This window comes from Maniola jurtina, chromosome 13, assembly GCF_905333055.1.
Source record: "Maniola jurtina chromosome 13, ilManJurt1.1, whole genome shotgun sequence".
In the NCBI taxonomy this organism is placed as follows: Eukaryota; Metazoa; Arthropoda; class Insecta; order Lepidoptera; family Nymphalidae; genus Maniola; species Maniola jurtina.
In genome coordinates this window covers 3,885,351-3,901,289 of record NC_060041.1, presented here as the reverse complement: position 1 = coordinate 3,901,289, position 15,939 = coordinate 3,885,351, and the positions used below count along the sequence as shown (strand labels likewise).

Sequence of the window (15,939 nt, the reverse complement as noted above, 5' to 3'; positions counted from 1 at the left end):
CGGTTGCAGCAAGGGCAGAAATCAGGATACGGCACGCGCATTGTGAACAGGATCCTCACTCTAGTCTAGAGCCCTGACCTATGACCACCGGCAGCTTAGGTTCTACCCCGCTGCTAATGGGATCCATTCAACCGTATTTTAACCAGGAATGTTTCTGTTGATTTTGGCTACTTTTTATGAATAAGAGAAAAAAAAACCAACTAATATCTTAAAAATTTATTTTATTTATTTACAATGTCATAGTTTATAAAATTTTAATGCTTTACAATAAAAATATATTTCTGTTCTTAAAATTTAAGTCTATTCCACAAAATGTTTTACTACAAGTATAATTTAATAAAATATCTGCAGGGTTAACAGAAAACCAAGAGGTTAGAAATAAAACAAAAGTAAAAAATTTAAGGCACAAGGCACCACTATATAATATAAAAATTAAAAATGCATCAAAACTGAATACAATATAATTTACTAACTAGTATTTATTACCTCACAATGTGAAACTTGTCACTGAAAATCGATTGACTTACAATAAAATCGCACTTTGGGACAAGTGACTATTACTTTAGTTTTTCTTTTTTATTATAAGAAATTTAGGAAACTACTGTTATGGAATGAATGTATATCCCCCACTGTCATTAAATTTTCAAGTAACCAGTACAAATTTAAATTCTTATAATGAAAATCATCATTTCGAGAACCTTAAATATTGGAACTGGCCACTTTCGTCCATAAGTGCGATAAACTTTTATTTCATCTTTCAATTCATTGTTTAAATTATTATTATTACATCAATTAAAATTCATTTTTAAAAATACATTCAATTCAACATCAAACTGTTATAAAATACTGTCTAATTAATTCATTGTTTAAAAATTCATTATGTACATAAATTAAAATTCATTTTTAAAAATACATTCAACACCAAATTATTATTATAAAATATTAAAAAAAATCATTAATCAATTTTGACGAGGAACTCTTCAATTTCGAGCTTCTGTCTCATTATTGCCGATAAGACCACTTCGGTGCTGCACACTACGTTCAAAGTCTTTTCGGATTGCAGGAGATAGTAGACTAGATGTAGATCATTGGGGACCGTGAGGATCAAGTAGCTGTACGGTTTCTGGTTGTGCATCTCTTGGATCGAGACGTAGGATCTGCGGTTCTTTTCGACTTTTCCCCCGCAGAGTTCGATCATTTCCGTGAGTCCCGACCTCGATGGTTTCACACAGGGTGTGAGGAAGAACGTGATGCCTTCGAAGAGTTTCCTTCTCTGTTCGCCGCAAAGTAAGACTTCGTCGACGTCACACTTGAACATTTTGTTGAAGGCCTCGCCTCGCAGGCCGTACTTGGCCTCGTCCGCGAACTTGTTGGCGCGTTGGCTCTCCAGGATCCACTCGGGGGTGAGGAGATGTTTGACGGTGACGAGACAGCTCACCAGCTTGCACGTTCGGACGAGCTTTTCCATGACGAGGTGTGTTGCCTCAGACGCCGACGTAACGACGAGGCCTCCGAGTTGTCTATGGAAACGAAACAAAGTGTTATTAATCTATATCATAATATAAGTCACTGAATCGCCTATTTCGCTATGGGGCCCGGAATGAGACTGTCAGTGACGAAAACTGCATTTTCTATCTATGTTAATGAAATACGAACTATTGAAATACGTTGATTTATATATACAAATACAAATATGTTTAACCTGATTACGAAGTTACGAACTATCCACCTATTAAGTGTAATTTCAATTTAATCATTTTATAAAATTAATACGTACATTCGTTAACATGGAACATAAGAAACCCGGACTAACTTTTATCCAAATATTTGCACTACATGTATTTATTCTAATTCTTTTTGAAAAGTAACTGACTATTTTTGCGACTCTTCTTTTCCTTCATTTTGTGTTCTGTAATAACAATAAAATTAGAAATGTGCCTCTAAGAGCAAGTATTTAAGGAGAACAGAAGGCTGGGCGCAAGGTGCCGGGGCGGCTGCAGCGCGGCGGGAGGCGGGTCGAGGCTGTGTGTATCACCTGACAATGGCGGCCAGTCTGCTCTGCTCCTGCGGCGGCATGGCTGAGAACAGCACCCTTGGCGCGAGGTGCAGGGGCGGCGGGGGCGGGGGCGGCTGCAGCGCGGCGGGGGGCGGGTCGAGGCGCGGCCGCTTGGCGCGTCGCCCGCCAGCCGCCGCTGCGCTTCGCTTCGCACGCTCGTGAGACTCCTGCGTTATGTTGATAGGCATTTTCCATGCGTCTGGAATAGAAACAAGCACATAAAGGAACATGTTATTATGACACAATAAAATACTAAACTAATAATTGTCCCGCCTTTTAATATTACTTACTCATAAGATGCGAAACTAAACTGTAGTCCATGCGGAAAGGATGTTGCACGTTGTACTGCTGATATTTTGCGTTCTCGATCTGAAACCAAGAGATAGTAAAATGTGTAAAGTAATCGTTAAGTATTATGATGTGCATAATCAACTCAAGAGTGCATACACGTGTAAATTTTGGTGTATCTGGGTGGGTGCGTGTATGTGAATGGGTGTGTGTACGTAAATGGGTTTGTGTATGTGAATGGACGGTGTGTGTGTCAGTCACCTGTGCTAACGCAGTCATGTTGCCCAGCAGCAGGTCAGTGAGCCAGGCGGCGCTGACGCAGGGGATGCCCCAGTCGCGCGCGCGCCGGTACTTGTTGCCCTCCGCGCGCCGGCAGATCAGCACTGTGTTGTCCCGGCTCATGTATGGTGTTAACTGCAACAGAAATTAGTTCAAATAATACATTAAACGACAAGAAAAAATCAGTTTGACAAGCTTCAAAGGCACTTATATTGCCAATCGCCGACATATAGCCGACAAGCAGGGCCAGATCTATACAGGAAGTAACCTGAACGCTAGCAAAAACGATGACAGGTGATAGTACTGATGATTACTGATAAGATATCATAAACTACGAAAAAAAATTAAGAATCGTGTTTTTAAAGTTCACAATATATTGCAAATAAAACACCTGACTGACGCTAGAGGTCAACGAAGTTTTTGCTAGCATTCTGGTTGCGTGCTAGGGTTCCGTATAAGGGCTCTGTGGATGTCAAGGGACTTGAGTAAGAGAAGAGATACAAGTCTCGGCGTCGGTTACCTTGGCGCCGATCTGTCGCAGGCAGCAGGCGAGGCGGCGCCGCTCGTCGCGTCGCCAGCCGGTGAGCGCGGCGCGGTGGTGCTGCGCGGGCCGCTCCGTGCGCGCGTGCAGCGCCGGCAAGTGTAACGCGTGCCACGGCGGTGAAACGCATCTGCGTTCCAACGTGTCCGATACCCAGTACGCGGTTACGCAACGCTTAGCATCGCGCAGTGCCTGTTAATAAAATATGTTACTGGACCAAAAATCTAACAATTTGGAAACAAAGGTTTTCTCGGATTATTTAGTAGAAATAAGTAGTCAGTCAGTAGTAACTTGATTGGGGATACTGCGCGAAAAATATAACTTTTAACGTGGATACGTTCACGCCATAGACACGGCGTGTTGTAAGTTTGTCTTTGAGCATTTCAGCAATAAAAATGTATGAATTTGTTAATGATTGTCTCAAATTGTTGTGGTTTTAGGTTTAACTAGTTTAATTTTAATTTAGATTGACCAATGAGGCTGGCATAATGTAGTTCACCTATGAAAGCCCCTTAAAAAACTAGGATATGAAATAAAAGTTTGTCTTCATAGAGCAAGTACCAGGGCGCGAGGTATCAGAAGGGGTGTACAGCCCGCGTACCTGCATGACGACGCCGTGTCGCTGCGTCTCGCACAGCACGTGCGTGACGCGCGCGCAGTAGCCGGCCTCCACCTCGCCGCCGCGCCGCACGATGGCCTCCGTCCAGCGCGACACGCGCTCCGCCCCCACCGACTGCTGATACTCCACCTAATCCACAAATCATTTAATTAATTAATTATTAATTAATTAATTAAATGATTTTTCTTTAATTAATTAATTAATTATTAATTAATTAAAGAAACTTTTTGAAATGAAACTTTTTGACCGGCATTTGAAGTTGCACTGATTTAAAAATATTTACTCGCTAAACGAAGTTGATTAGAGCAATGGTGACGCAACACATCTTAATCGAAACAGGAAATAAATAAACGATGTCATAAAACTGAATAAAATAAAAGAGATCAGTTTGCACTCTCATACATACTCGTATACTCACAATATGAAACACGCATCCGAGCAAGAACAGATCAGGCGGCAGCTTGAGGTTGGGGTTGTGGCCGTAGAACTGCGCGCGCGGGGGCGCCGCACGCACCGCGCCCGCGTACACTTTGTTGCCCACCACACTTGTGCTGCCCGCCTATAACATTAATAATTACGTTTTCTACCATCTTGAATTTACAATGATGTCTTAGCCGAAAAACAGAGCCAAGGGGATGTGCCTTTCTTGGTGACGACTCTAAGCTTTATTTAATACTTTGGCATAATGATGGTGGGACGCAGCAGGCCCAAGCGCATCCAAGCGCGACGCCTGTTTTTCGGGCCTCGATAATGAAGAGATAAATGACTATGACTTAGTTATAGATCTAGAACAACAAAGAATAAAATAATAGGCGTAATACGGAGATATGTATGGAGAAGCGCGTAAGGGTTACCTTAATTTGTAGTAATGTAAATCCTAGCACTTTATACCTATTAGAGTTTCCGCCATGGTGAAATTGCAGTGGTCATAAACCCTCTCACGTTATATTACTTCGGTTTAGTATCCGCCATGTTGAATTTACAATAACGTCATATCAAGCCTGCAATACAGGGCACTTACCGGCGTGGGCACTTGGTGCGGATGGTGCGCCGGGCCCAGCACCAGCCGCGCCGGGGTGCGCACGGCGCCACCCGCCGCGTGCGCCGCTGTCATAAGCCTGCAACAACCATTTATTACAACCATATTATTATATAACAACTAGACTAGCAATCCCCCGACTTCGCACGGGTGTGATACTAAAGTGGTGTCAATGCTGTTATTTTGTTATAATTTTAAAAGAATAAGACAGACAGACAAACTTTCGCATTTACAATATTATAAGTATATAAGTATGGAACTATGGATATGTCTGGTAATTGAGCTCCAATGAAAGAGTAAACAGAAACGTATTTAACTAAGAAGTGCTTACCTTAAAGTCCCGGCAGCAGAAGGCTCGTGGTCCGGCGACGCGGACGGCGCGGCGCCCTGCAGTCGAATAGACAACATGTTGGCCAGAGCTGTCTTCGTCTTTGGGTGCACTAGTAAGGCGCCCGCGCCAGCTGTACAAAAAGAATCGGTCAAGTGCGAGCCGCCCTCATACACGAAGAGTTAAGTCCCATCGTAAAAGAAATAACACTTTTTCGTAGCGCTAATTTGGAAATTTTTATTATAATAACGGCAATAGAAATACCTACACATATTCTGTGACAGCTATTACGGTTTACGAGATACAGTTCGCTGACAGACAGATAGACGGACAACGGAGGCTTAGTAATAGGATCACTTTGGCAGCCTTCGGGTACGGAACCCTAATAAACGATAATAATTACCAAACACCAACACCCTAAAGGTATAACATTACCATGGTGTGCGGTCACTCGATGTAAGGCGACAGGAGCCATACATTTTATATGAAGACTGGCACATAAATGCATTCTAACGCCCTGGCTCGTATCTATTGATATTTTTTTTTTTTATTATCATAAAAATTAAATGAAATATTTATTTGCAGACATATTATGTCACTAATGATATTAATGTTAAGGCTCTAACCACCGGTTCAGATGGCAGACTCTACTAAGAGGCAGCAAAAAGCTCAGTCATTGTTCTTTTTAAAGAGCAACTATTAAGTTTCTAAGCGGTTGTCTCAGTAAAATCTGCTTTCTGAACACTGGTAGTCTTGACATATGACAAGTGGCAGATCAAAAAGTAAATCTTTACCTTGCTGTTGGTCCGGCGTGGTGGGCGTCAACAAAGCATCCACCTGTTGTTCCTGTAGCGGCGCGACCACGTGCTGAGTGACTGGAGCCACCTGCACACACAAAACACACATATTCCAGCTTTATACACAAACTATCATGTGGTAATTGTATGTTTTCATACAATTACAATTTTATATACATTCGTCTCCATGATGCAAGCTATCTCTGCACCAAGTAAATGATGCGCGCAACATGGTCCGCGTGATTTAGTTTTTTACAAAACCCATGGAAACTCTTTGGTTTTCCGGGATAAAAGTCAGCCTTAGGGTAAGTTATTATCCTTGCCTGCTCCCCAACTCTGAGCTACTGACAATTTCCCGATAGAAAATCCAATTTTTATGCGACATTAGCTAGTTTCTAGGCGGTCAAGTGCTGAGCAGTTGCTGCAAGTGCTGGTACTACAACTGCCGTAGGGGAGTCTCCATACTCCTGGTCACAGCTGTAGCACCCTTCTTGTGTCAACACTCGTAACGCGCACCTGTTTAGCGGCCGCGTGGTGATGAGCGGCGTGGTCGCGCTGCGCCTGCAGCTGCTGCAAGCGCTGGTACTGTTGCTGGCGCTGCAACTGCTGCAGGGGAGTCTCCACACTCCCTGCCACCGCAGTGGCTCCGCCCACCGTGCCAACAGTCCCTGATACGGCCCCGCCTACTAAGAAAGTTATACAATTTTTGCATGACAGTCTACTTAACAGTTATAAATTATTGTACTATGAAAATCTGTCACTAAATATACTGGTACAGTTTAAAAATTAGAACATGCTTATTATTTTTCCAGCTCCAATTAAGTCAATTTATTCGAAAGTTCGACTCTTATTGGATACAATGCATTGTTGCAACAAGAACTCCTAGCCAATCACTGATTGAGATTGTAGTAACGATTGATGCAGCTTTTCCGCAATCGAGCCCCAAGGGTACATAGGATATGAGATTTCATTGTAGGCTATCTACCCTGTCACAATAAAAAAACCCCATTGTATGATCACCAACTGATTGATTTAGAGCATACCGCATGCTGCCAAGTAATTTGGCAACTAGGTCTAGTATTGTAAAATAATCTGCAAATTTTCCACAACATGCATTCAAAAGTAAATAAAACATGCAAGAATCAAAAAATACGCGCTACCGCCACCACATCTCAAATTACTACCAAAAATAAGCTCTCAAATTAATACTTTATATCCTTGTAACTTATTAAGATATTAATGATGTTCCCACTAGATTTCAACATGGGGTTATTCTCTTGAATAACCCCATGTTGAGGCGGACCAACGAATTGCTGAAAAGCCGGCGACGCATTGGCTGTGCGTCTGGTGCTGCAAATGTTCATGGGTGGCGGTAATCACTTAACATCAGGTCACCCACCTGCTCGTTTGCTCGCATATTTAAAAATTAATCGCATATTATCTTTTGTTTAAGAGTATGTCTATTTTTGTTTAAAATTAAAATTTTGATCAATTACAATTTTTAAATACTAACTAACGAACAACACAACTACTAGGCATATAAAATAACAACACACATGAACCCTATACGAAACCGTAATCCCATTTTAAATATTTCAATCACAATAAATTATTTTGTAAATTTCTGTTTCTACTCACATTCTGGTTCAGGTGAATCCATTAGAATTACAAGAATGAAGAGAAAATATTCATTCAAACTACACTAACAGAAAGGCGTATTTAGAAAAAACTTTTTATTTAGATTAATATGTCTTTAACTTAACACATATTTGGAACATTTACTTATTTAAACAACTTAGATCTAATCAGCTTTATCAAGAAAGGAAAGTAAGTAAAGTTAAACAACGCCTGGCGATCGCTACAAAATATTCATCGTCCGATTAGAACATGAGGTTGGTATCGCATTGAAATTATAATTTCCGATCTCCATCACTATGTATGCCCGTAATCTGAATACCAAAAACGTCTAAACCGCGTCCAACACCATTTTGCTCGAATTTTCTTTCAAGTACTTACTCGAGTAGATAGAGAAAGCAACTCATAATGAAAGCGAAGAGGAAATCAGATCTAGATACTAAACGAGCGACGATAATATCTTAAGCGAGCACACCTAATTTCTTATAAGTTTTAGAAAACAAACCTCTAAGCACCTATAGATTTGCGAGCGAAACGAGCCCGAAAATTTTCTTTAATTATACAGTTAAACGATTCTTAGGTACTCAGGTACTCAGTACTTCTTATCAACGTTATTAATGAATTATTCCTCTCAGACTATTTTCTAATATTTTAGTGTTATGTTGCTACAACAGAAGAGATGCGCGAGCTACCCGCCCGCGTCAGCCAAATAAGTAACTCGTGTTAACACGCCTGTCTCGCCATGGCGCCCAAATTCTAGTGCCCTAGGCGGTTGCCTTTATACATGGGCCGACCCTGGTGAGACAACATTATATATTACAGTTATTTGTTATACAAAATATCAAGATAGCTGTCGCATTGACTCCCTGTAAGGACAGTTTACGTTATGAATAAATAAACATCAATCATATAAAATGCTTTGAAACTTCAAATTTTCCATCACACACTATTTTATCTTTAAAACTTTTTTGCAAACTGAAAAAAAAAGACGTTACAATTCTTAACTGTTTAAAGGGGGAAAAGTTTAACATGCATTGCAAATTAAGATGCATTCAGATTTTACAATATGAAAACAAGTATTATAGCATCAACTCTTTGATATAATAGCCAGGTTATATACTTAAAAAAATTAAACAAAAAAAAAAAAAGTGATGGACGTGCAAAAAGTGAAAACAGCGTGATTTAGGGGGAAAATTGTATGTATGTAATGTACAATTAAGCAAGCATGGCTAAATAAATGATCTTATTTTTATCATCGAATAGAAACAACCCAATCAAAAATTAGTTGCCATAATTAGACACCATAGCGTTAAGTCTGCCTGTCCGTCCATTAGTGAGAAGAGGAGCAGAAACATGTATGCCTTGACTGATCAGATTATTAAGATATAAAAATTAACAAAAAATTAATAAATCTGGCCATAAGTAAAAATATAATATATTATAAACCTAGCTGTTTTACATGTGTAACAACCTCATCTCAACTCAAGTGTAACTGGCCTACATATTTGTTGTGCGAACATATTTTTTGGGCAAATAAAGATAGCCCTTCGTCCATAGCACAAATTTCAAACCCATATTTTACTCTCTTAGGGGTTTAATTTTCAAAATCCCTTCTTAGCGGATGTCTACGTCATAATAGCTATCTGCAGCTTGGCCCAGTATGTTTGAGTTTGAGCTGTGCGTTGATAGATCAGTCAGTCAGTCAATCCTTTCTTTTATACATTCAGACTTACCCGGAGACTGCGGCGTCTGCGACGGCTGGGCCGCCGGAATGGTGGTCGTCCTTGCGCCTTGCTGTTGTAACCATTGTACCTGTCCAAAATGTTTTACATTTACCATTTACTAGGCCTGTCAAAAAAATAACACAATATTGATATGTTTCGACATTCTTCCGATATATCAAAACATATTTAGTATTTACCTCACTGTTTACTAGGTATGTATCAAACATTTTTCCAATATGTATATCAAAATCGATTCTTCCAAAAATTATCGATACCTATGGCGTTTATTTACACAACTACTTCTTAATTACCTTTTCGCTTTTTTAATTATCATTAATAGCTCGTTCACACAGGCTGCGTAAGCGTAGAAATAGCGTGTACCACTGCGTTGTAATGTATGTGTTTGAGTGTAAGTATGTGTGTAAAGCGTGGACGTATGCGTAACCCAGTGTTAGGGATTTACGCGCGTCACTACGCACGTGTCACGTGTACGCAATTGGTGTGAATCGGCCTTTAGTGTTGATCACTGAGTTAGCGAACCACGCCGCTGGTATATGTTACAGAGTACTGACTAAGTCTGAGATCTACGACTAACTTGACTTTTCTCAGAGTTAAAACGAGACAGCGTTAAAACACTGTCACGAATCTGTCTCGTTTTAACTGAAAGTCTAAGCAAAATCAAAGTGCGGTCTATAGATTTGAATCTTAGTATCAAAGTTGTAGACAGACAAGAAATACCTGCTGCTGCTGAGAGAGACCCGGCGGCAATTGACTTCTAATGAATGTCACACTCTGTGGCGCCGGGGACGGCGCGCCTGGCGACCCCGTTACCACACCCTGTTGCTGCAATAGACAAAATTGCACCCTTTGTAACATAAGAATACATTCTAGACTGTATGGTTCATGTTGCTATATAATAAGACTTTTTGTAGTTGTTTATATTTAGCAGTACACAAAGTAGAGAATTATAGGTGAAGCGCAAATTCTTATACTCAAGCTGTAGACGAGGATTTGAAATCCTTAAAAAGTTTTGGCGTTAGTGTTTGGTGTTAGCCCTTGACTGCTATCTCACCTGGTGGTAAGTGATGATGCAGTCTAAGATGTAAGTGGGCTAACCTGGAAGGGGTATGGCAGTTTTTATTAATTCCAAACCTCTTTGGTTTCTACACGGCATCGTAATGGAACGTAAAATCGCTTGGCGGCACGGCTTTGCCGGTAGGGTGGTAACTAGCCACGCCGAAGCCTCTCACCAGACAAGACCTGTTGTTCGAGCTCACCTGTTGCGCGATCGCAGCGGCTCTCTGCATGGACAGTTGCCTGCGCTTCTGCAGCTGCGCGACAAACATGGCGCGCTGCTTGGGGTCCATCTGCTGCAGTTGCGCATGCGTCTCCGCGTCCAGGTGGATCAGTTGCCGGCCGCCTCCGCCTGCCGTCCACGACACCTACAATACCAAATATCAAACAAGTGACAACTTATAAAAGCTTGATTACAATAACTTGAGGCTTATAATGGATGCTTTGATCTTCCAAAGCAACTACAGAGTGCTCATATTCAAATCGCAAGTCCACATAATAGGTTAAAAGGAACAGAATGTCATGAGCACAGAGTATTGGGTGGAACTAATGACTAAATAATAAAACCTACATTACATGTTGCACCTATGTTGCATTTATTTGGATAATTTTGTTTTGTTCATTCAGTTGTTTAAATTAAAACATATGTTCAGGTGGCACAACACATTTTCTTATTAATGTACCCATTCATTTTGTTTGTGGATATCTCATACCACTAACCACCTCCCAACAAACAGAGTTTGAATTCTGATTAAATGCCAATAATAGTATTTTTGGTGTGAAGTTGCATCTATCATATTGAGACATAGGTAGTTTATTATTATTAAAATAGCAGCTTCTAAAAAAGATCCTGGTGCACTATTGAAAGCAAAAAAATAGGAACATGGTTAACAGTAAATTCTTACCCTAGGTCCAACAGCACCAGGCTGCCCAATTTGTTGTCTTTGCTGCAAGTATTGCTGTTGCTGCCAGGACACATTCTGGCCACCTTGTACTATCTGTTGTCCTCCCGGAGACACTATCTGCTGGCCTCCACTGTGTGTAATTATTTGCTGGATACCTCCCCCGGTCAACTGAGACCCAGGCTGTGGCGATTGAGGTACTTGTGTCAACACTTGCTGTGTTTGTCCAACACTTTGGCCAATTAATTGTTGGCCAGATTGAGACACTATCTGCTGTGACGATTGAGCTATTACCACTTGATGCTGCTGGCCTTGTTGAGTTATGACATGTTGGCCACCTTGGGACAAAACTTGCTGTCCACCCTGGGTAATAATCTGTTGCCCCCCTTGGTTCACAATCTGACCGCCCTGGTGGACAATCTGGCTTTGAGAAACAATTTGCTGTCCTCCCTGTAAGGTCACTTGTTGGTTCCCATGCACCAATATTTGTTGCTGGCCTGTGTGCTGGTTTATTAGAACTTGCTGAGGCTGCACAATCTGCTGCTGCCCACTACTGTTAAGTAGCTGTTGCTTTTGAACCAATATTTGATGATGAGTCTGGCTTATAGTTTGGCCTTGGTTGCCAATACTTTGCTGGAGTATTTGTTGAGGTTGTTGTATAGTGTGCTGTGGACTGAGCTGAGATTGCTGATTGTTGATTAGTTGCTGCTGTTGTGTCTGCATTATTTGCTGCTGCAATATCACTTGGTTCTGTGTGTTGCGCGACTGTACTAGAGGGCTTCTAATGATTTGATGCTGTCCTTGTACATTCTGCACCATTTGGATGTTCTGCTGTCTCCATGCGCTCTGCACTGGAACAGTGTTCTGCTGTTGGTTTTGTATACTTTGTTGCACAGTCTGTATCTGTTGCCCAATCACTGACTGCTGAGTGTTGCTACCGACAAGTTGACTGAGTTGACCCTGCCCGCTCTGAGCCTGCGATGACGTCACTAAGCCCTGCTGGTTTATGACACTCATATTGATATTTTGCCGCTGATTACTCAGTGACTGAACAGTTTGCTGTTGCAATCCTTGTTGAGAGGACATTTGCTGCCCTGAGTTAATGAGCTGCTGTTGATTCAGAACCTGTGTTTGACCTAAATTCTGATTAAGTTTAGCATTCTGAAGACTCTGTTGAAGGTTTTGAGTGGACTGTGCCAATTGTTGGGCAATATTCTGAACAGCGCTCTGCTGGCTCAGTGTCAAACCTTGCTTCATCACCATGTTCTGCTGGTTCAACTGTGCCTGCTGCAAATTGTTTGCACTCTGACTCAACATTTGACTGATGTTCTCAATTTGCTGCTGTGCTGAGCTCATTGAAGTGCTAGGGCTTTGACTAATATTCTGAGACTGCTGTATATTATGATGTTGGTTGTTCTGTATGTGCTGTTGTATAATGTTTTGAGTTATTTGGGATGCAGAAACATTGGGTTGAGCAAACCCTTGCTGGTTTTGCTGATTGTTAATCTTTTGTTGCAACATTTGCATTCTCTGATTCATTTGATGTTGTTGCAGCAATTTCTGCTGTTGTATTTGTATAGCAGACAGTCCGTGTGGTTGTTGCTGCTGAGGTTGCTGACTCTGCTGACTGTAAGTTTGCTGTTGTAAGTTAACTTGCTGATTTTGTACATTCATCCCTGCCTGAGACACTATTGAGCTTTGCCCAAGCTTCTGAATGAACTGTGCCTGACTGCCCTGTATTTGTAAATTCTGAGTAACAATACCCTGAGGTATAGATTTGCTTATAATACTGGAAGTGGACATTGCATTACTGTAGCCCATTGAATTAACACTAGAAGTTACGGCTGCCGATGAACTCGCAGCTGAACTTGAAGGGGGGTGATTCCATGGCATTCTTTGCTTCAACTTGTCGAGCAGTGCTTGTGTCTCGTCTTTGTTCTCTGCCATATTTTGTGTCGGTACCTCGTTCTTTGCAATGCCTTCCTCAAAATCAAACCCTGTGATCGCACTAATACGATCCATTGGCTTAGGTGGTGGCTGAGGAATCACAAGCAGTTTTGGGTGAAAAACTTCAGTAACAGCTTGTATTCTCGCCAATATACTCTCTATCACCCAATCAGGAGTTACAATTTTTATTTTAGAATAAGACAAGGCAGTACTATACTTCTTACCAGAAGCTGAACCACAGATCAAGTGAGTGCAATTTGTGTCCAAGGTCAACTTCACTTTTCCACCATGGTATGTTATGAGTGCAAACAACGCTCTGGCGTCCGCGGGAGTCACTTTACAGACGCACGCGGTAACATTTGAGAATATCTTGTTCTTATTGGGGAAGTAAGGCTTGGGGTTAGCGAGCCTCTTGAGGCGGGCGCACGCGAGGACCCAGTTTTCCGTTACTGCAGGAATTTGGTAGATGTCCTGGGCATCGTCGAGGTCCGTATCAGCGGCATTGTGTCCACAAATTAGATGAGTGACATAATCTGAGAAATATTTAGTGTTTTCCGCTCCCCCTGACTGAAGCAACTGCATAATCTGCGAACACAATAAAACGAGGACCAGTTATACTACAATTCGACAAGTAAATAAAAATAAAAACAAGAATACACGTCAAAAACAAACCCTTTCCGAGACATCGCCAGAGAGGTAGTACTTGACATCCTTAAAAACTGGCTCTTGCAAAGATAATGAGTCCAAATCGTCAACAATCGTTACCATTTTCTATTTCAGGACAGTTATGAAAAACTTAGGCTTACATGAACATTTTATTGATACTTTCATTAGTAGCGCCGAAAATAAATACTCAAGCGAAAACGTCCATCATGAATAATGTTGCCATTCGGAAACCGTCCGAAAACTCGAAACATTCTATCATTTTGCACTCGCACTATGATGTGTGTTTGGAAAATTAAAAGGTCAATGCATGGAATAGATTACATTGTACCAATATTTTTTAAAATATTTCTCTCAATCGATAGCGCAACATTTTAAAAATTAATTTATAATATTTTTTCCTGAACTAACATTCATATTTCATCCACTATGTTACCTCTATGGCAAACATGGCGCGGGACTTCATCTGTGTTGGCGTTTGCTGGCGCGCGCGTGGTGCCTTTTTGGAGTGTTTTTTTTTAAAGTTGTCTACTTTGTTTTTGCTGCAAACTTGACATTGGCTAATCTGTGTAAAGCCAGACGAGAGAGGAAAAAAAACAAAGCGCGCCAAACACAAAGTTTTGTTTTGATCATGTTTTGATTGACTTGGTTACTTGTATATTTTAATAGGTTATTTCAGTCGGTAGTAGGCATTCAATATTGGATTTTCAGATGGTTATTAGGTAGGTATGTGTGTCATTTTATAATATTATTTTGATTACTTACCTATTATTTGTAAATTCTATTTCGTTAAATACAACGTCTTTTAAACCTACTACTAAGTTAATCAGTTATTAGGTAGGTACCTAGATAACCTACATTAGGTATATTTTTTTTTGCTGGTCAACGTTATTCAATACGGATTGTTAAATTTTAATAAAAATTACTCAAGTGTGAGTCGGAATCGCCCACGAAGGGTTCTGTACCATCGTACAAGAAATCACTTTTTTAAATTTTCATTTTATTTTTTTTATTAATTTTTGTTGTAGCGTCAATAGGAATATACGTTCCGTGAACATTTGAACTCTCTACCTGCAGTTACGGTTCACGAGATATAGTCCGCTGACAGGCAGGTACGGACGGACAGCGGGGCGTCCGTCCGCCTCCCACCCCGATTGCTATCTCAACCTGTCGCGTACTACAGTTATGTGGGCGTCAAGCAACTAAATACCATTTGCTTTAACGGAGAGATCTCCGTCAACACCATCATTATCATGATCATCATAATTAATCGATAACTTCCACAGCTGGGCATAGGTCTCATGTAGGGACTCCTACACGCCACGATCTTGCGTCGTTTGCATCCAGTGGCTCCCTGCGACTCTTTTGATGTCACTGCAAATTTAGTTTAGAGATCTCCTGTGTGAAGTGTGTCCATCTGCACTAGCAACGTGATTATTCCACGCTGGTTTCCCCTTCCAGGTTAGCCCACTTCCATCTTACACTGCATCATCACTTATCACCAGGTGATATTGCAGTCAAGGGCTAACGTGCATCTGAGTTAAAAAAATATTAAAAAATTGGTAAACTATGGCCTAAACGCTGCTCATTCAAACCAGTAATGAGTAGAGAAGATGACGATGATGCTGATGAAATATTTGGTTTAATTTTCCTGTTCTTTGTCGGCTATAACACCTTTAAACAAACAAGTTCACCTTTATAAATGAGTTTTTAAGAAGCCGTAACACAAGCTTTTTGTATCAAAAGTTAAAACGTCTAGAGTAATAAAGTGCTGTAACGCTGTTCATACACGATGGTTTGCGCCAAGCGCGGATCCACCGCGTGGGCACGATGGGCACGCCCACAAGCCTATTAGACTTGTGACGTCAGCTTTTAAGTTTTAAAAATTCATTAAAATCGGTTTAGTATTTACATATTTACTTTAGTAATTTTTGTGAATGAACAAACCAACATTTGACAGGTTTATTAATTTCCACGGATTTGCCGACGTTATACACTGTACAAAATCTTGGTCAGGGCGTCATATTATATTTTGTGAACATCTCCA

General features: G+C 40.9%; 1 protein-coding gene across 2 annotated transcripts; it reads right to left on the bottom strand.

Moving 5' to 3' along the window:
• Nucleotides 1-204: 204 nt before the first annotated feature.
• LOC123871409 (PAX-interacting protein 1-like) lies at nucleotides 205-14,130 on the bottom strand. 2 transcript variants are annotated; one of them, XM_045915191.1, is made up of 16 exons: nucleotides 13,902-14,130; nucleotides 11,286-13,814; nucleotides 10,584-10,748; nucleotides 10,045-10,149; nucleotides 9,316-9,394; nucleotides 6,464-6,633; nucleotides 5,945-6,035; nucleotides 5,154-5,283; nucleotides 4,805-4,901; nucleotides 4,202-4,342; nucleotides 3,766-3,912; nucleotides 3,144-3,356; nucleotides 2,606-2,758; nucleotides 2,347-2,425; nucleotides 2,036-2,255; nucleotides 205-1,520 (listed from the first exon to the last, which is right to left on the bottom strand). In XM_045915191.1, exons 1-16 carry the CDS (start codon nucleotides 13,995-13,997, stop codon nucleotides 956-958), a joined length of 4,980 nt encoding a protein of 1,659 aa, XP_045771147.1. In that variant the 5' UTR covers nucleotides 13,998-14,130; the 3' UTR covers nucleotides 205-955. The 2 variants fall into 2 exon arrangements, with proteins under 2 accessions (XP_045771147.1, XP_045771148.1); XM_045915192.1 differs by having other exon boundaries at nucleotides 6,464-6,630.
• Between the last annotated feature and the right edge of the window lie 1,809 nt (nucleotides 14,131-15,939).

Coding starts and splice junctions, on each gene's coding strand:
- LOC123871409 (XM_045915191.1), bottom strand. CDS start 13,997: ATGGTAACGATTGTTGACGATTTGGACTCATTATCTTTGCAAGAGCCA. Junction 9,395..10,044: donor GTCTCTCTCAGCAGCAGCAG/GTATTTCTTGTC, acceptor CATTTTGGACAG/GTACAATGGTTACAACAGCA. Junction 4,343..4,804: donor CGCACCAAGTGCCCACGCCG/GTAAGTGCCCTG, acceptor TTAATGTTATAG/GCGGGCAGCACAAGTGTGGT.